Here is a 3,889-nt window from a genome sequence, read left to right as displayed (position 1 = left end):
TTCTGCCAGTGAGAGGAATATCTACTTGAAGAGGGACAGTATTTTCTGTGATACGTGGATTGTAACTACATTCCGAACGTTGCCGGCCAACAGGCATATTGATTCATCAGCAAAATTCGTATCCACCTCGCAGCCGGCGGTGCACCGATCGCCGTTAAACGCAACACCGTGAACCGGTCAGCGAAGGTAAGAACTTCTTCTCCATACAAATAACGAAAACTTGGAGGATCTTTATTTTATGGTACTAATTACGAGTTATTTCAATATGATCAATAATATAAATATGTATGCAAAAGGTTACATTTATTGAAAAAAAAACTATATAGCAAGGGGCAGGGAAGTATGAACGAGTGCAGTGATAGACGTTTGGAAACCGCTGCGCTACTCAATTAAGTAGTAATTGTATATGTGCGCTGGTTGCGGATAGAGCTAATTCCGCCGGCAGTTGGATAGGTATCATCAATTGGAACACTTTTTTACTTTTACTCTGTACTTTTTCGATAATTAATGTTGAACGGCTTGAAGCGGTCTGTTGCGGTGTGAGTGGGGGAGGTTTTTTTATTGTAAGAAAATAAATGTAAATACAAAAGAGGCCTAGGCAATGCCCAACCGGCCTTCCGTAGCACATTCTAATAACCATCTTATTCAATAATCGCGGTGGTACCGCGATTGTTAATATAGATCTTGATTTAAATATGTGTATACTGTAAATAATCAGTGCAATTACTTCTTTTACTTTTCTTACACATCTATTTTATATAAATATAGGATAGTCCCATCGGTCCCATCTAATGATCACTAGCGATCCTAGCGATTGTTAGGAGAATTAGCGGGGGAAGTAGGTGAATTTGCGTGAGTGTATTTCGAAATAATTTCCAAGTCTGGCATGTTACATTTTGACCCTTTTAGACTTAAGTGCACACTTTGAAAGAACTTTTTTTCGTTTGTAGACCACATTTTCTGTATCCCGAATTGTATTGAGCTGTGAAATCACGCGTGAAGGGGTTATGGCTGAAAGTTCTGAAGATCAGGATACCTCTGACAAGTGTGATACTTCACCGACATATTCGTATGCCGTATACTTGTATGAGCCCGAAAGGTAAAAAAATATGAATTTAAGTTGAACAAGTCGAAGATTAACCACGCTATCAACCTGCTGGGTGTCATAGGAATATACTTGTTAATCACATAAAAAGACAAGAAATGACTTGCAGGTCATTTGTAGAAGTGTCTACCCCATTCCCTAGGAGAGTGCTTTTTTTTTTCTTTTCATCGCAGCACTTGCTCACAAAGAAACATCTTCTTTCTCAGTTCTACAGCCCATGATGGGCTTTGTCTTCCTTCACAATTGCCTGCTATGTATTTCATTCCTGTGCCTTCTCTTTCCATTTACAAATCCTCATTCATCTTAGGTCAAAATTCAAATCTTGGAACCACCTCTTCCTAGGTCTTCCTCTTCTACAAACTCCAAAGAGTTCACCATTCAGAAAACATTTCAGAGTCCTCTCACTTGCCATACGCTCCACATGACCCTAGCCAACTAAGCCTAAGAGATTTTATGTGTCTCACTATGTCCTGCCTTTGAAGTAAACTATTAATTTTTGAGTTGGATCTAACCCTCCAAACACCATCTTCACAAACAGGACCATAGATTTTCCTTTCAAATATTTGAAGAGAATTTTTACCAGAAATTTTCAGTGGCATAGGTAATTATGGATCTTATTAATGTTCTGTGCAGTTTCAATTTAGTTGATCTTGAAAGAGTCCACTTCTAAGAAGTTGACAATTAGCATAACAGGCATTATTGCCTGTCATTATTTCTTATTTATTTCTCCTGATACTGTCCCTATGTTGTTCAACAGGACTACAAGGTATGTAAAATTTCTGACATTCTCAAAAGTATACTGCCCAATTGTTACTTTCAGTTATTAATCAGAAGGGGTTGCTGTCATTTTCATATATTTAGTCTTGAGTATGAGGAATCTTTCTAGGGGATAAAGGGCGGCCAGTGCACAAGGTTGACAACCTTACTGCCATCTGTGAGCCAGTTGTCTATAGAAATGTGGGAGCCTCGACGTCTCACAACCCTATGGGCTTTCACGGCCTGTTACAGGGACACCTTTACCTTTTTTACCTTGTTCATCTGTCCTGTTAAGAGTTCCTTCAAAATATTCAACCCATCTATTCATTATCTCTGATTTGTGTCCTATTACATTTCTATTTTTATCCTTGATAAAACTTCCTACGGTCATTTTGATTATTTAAAAACTCAATATTTTCTATTTCATTTTTGATATAAGCTTTCTTTTTACTGTGAATTATTTATTGGCCGTTTTCCTACTTTCTTTGTATTTATGCTATGTTTGTCTTGTTGTTCTCTGTGACATACATAGTCTTATCCTCATTTTTTCTCTTATGGCCTGTCTGCCCCCCTCATCATACCATTCATTTCTCATTCTTTTCTCTTAACTCGTTATTTCTGATGCAGCTTCAATTACAGCCTGTTTTATAATGGTCCATTGCTGTTTTGTTTACTTTCATTTTCTGTCAGTTCTGTTCTTAGCACTTCTAATTTTGTTTTTCTTGTTTCTTGAGACAGACTGATGTGGTTCCTTTAATTTGTCTACCTTCCATGTTTTCTTTTATAACTTTTATTATTATTATTATTATTATTATTATTATTATTGTTGTTGTATGCTGCTCTATTTGAAACTCAAATTCTCACATTGTGGCTTTGTCTGGGTATGTTTGCTTCTGTACCTTTATTCATGCTAACTGTGTAATTAATATAGACTATCATTTTTTAGTTTTGTTTTTTAATTGTTTTTGTGTATTTCTCTATTCATGCTAGCTTTGTAATTGGCCTCTGTGCTGTTAAGTGTGCATGTAAATAAACACGAATTGAATTATTATTATCTATTGTGGCAAGTCTGTCTTTTATTTTAACTGGAACTAAATATTGATCAGAATCACGGTTAGGACCTGTCACTGTTTTAACATCCAGTATTGATTAACCATGTCTCATAGATACCAATACATGATCTATTGAGTTAGTTTGTTCCCTGCCAGGTATTTTCCATGTTCCTTTATGTATTCTCTTGTGATTAAAACATGTGCTTTTTATAATAGAATTGTTTGCCATTGCCAGCTCACTTAACATTTTTCCATTATCATTTGTTTTAGTATGAAGTGTGTGTTTTCCAGCCATATTTTTTTAAAAAAGCTTTATCCCAATTTGAGCATCAAAATCACTTGGAATCACCTGCATATCATAGTTTGGTATTTTTGAGCATTCTCTGTGATTTGATTATAAAAGGCATGCATGTTCTGTTCTTGACTGTCTTCTGTTAGTGCATATGGTGATACTAATGTGATATTTCAAAAACGCCCTTTGAACCAATTTTTACACATTCTGTCAGTAATTGGTCATTGTCATTGTCATTGTCATTTATTTATAGTTCCAAAAAAATCCATAGAGGCATCTGCCTCAGATATAGAACAAGTCAATAATACAATATAACATATAAATATACGTACATAATCAGACAGTCATCATATATCATTATAACATTTAAAATTACATACATGATCAAAAGACCATCAAGATCCTTAATATAGTAATATAAAATCTATTTTCTTAATATATAATACACCTGTATCACAACAGTAATAGCACCCTTTTCCTGAGTATTCATTCCACAGTCCATTGCTTTCTAGCAATAGGCAACAGTGTTAATTTAAATATACATTTTATTCATTCATTCATTTATTACAGTTAAAGAATCCACAAAGGGGTCTGCTTCAAATATAGAAGAAGTCAGCAGCGCAATATAACACATAAATATACATGCATAATCAGATAGTCATCATCATCAAAATTTGAAATACA

The 3,889-nt window shown here is 35.0% G+C and overlaps 1 protein-coding gene across 4 annotated transcripts in view; it reads left to right on the top strand.

The window, feature by feature from the left end:
• The first annotated feature begins 401 nt into the window (after positions 1 to 401).
• Positions 402 to 3,889, top strand: part of LOC111871384 (protein Njmu-R1) — a 26,447-nt gene continuing 22,959 nt past the window's right edge. For 2 of the 4 annotated variants that reach the window (XM_023864466.2, XM_023864462.2), the window contains exon 1: positions 827 to 1,099. In XM_023864466.2, coding sequence (XP_023720234.1) covers positions 1,008 to 1,099 — 92 coding nt within the window. In that variant the 5' untranslated portion in view covers positions 827 to 1,007. Of the gene's footprint in view, positions 454 to 820; positions 1,100 to 3,889 lie in introns of those variants that run through there. The other 2 variants (XM_023864464.2, XM_023864463.2) reach the window with 2 other exon arrangements.

The sequence above is a fragment of the Cryptotermes secundus genome, unplaced genomic scaffold, assembly GCF_002891405.2.
Source record: "Cryptotermes secundus unplaced genomic scaffold, Csec_1.0 scaffold194, whole genome shotgun sequence".
Classification (NCBI taxonomy): domain Eukaryota; kingdom Metazoa; phylum Arthropoda; class Insecta; order Blattodea; family Kalotermitidae; genus Cryptotermes; species Cryptotermes secundus.
Note: the sequence above shows the minus strand (reverse complement) of the source record. Positions and strands in the feature narration are given on the sequence as shown.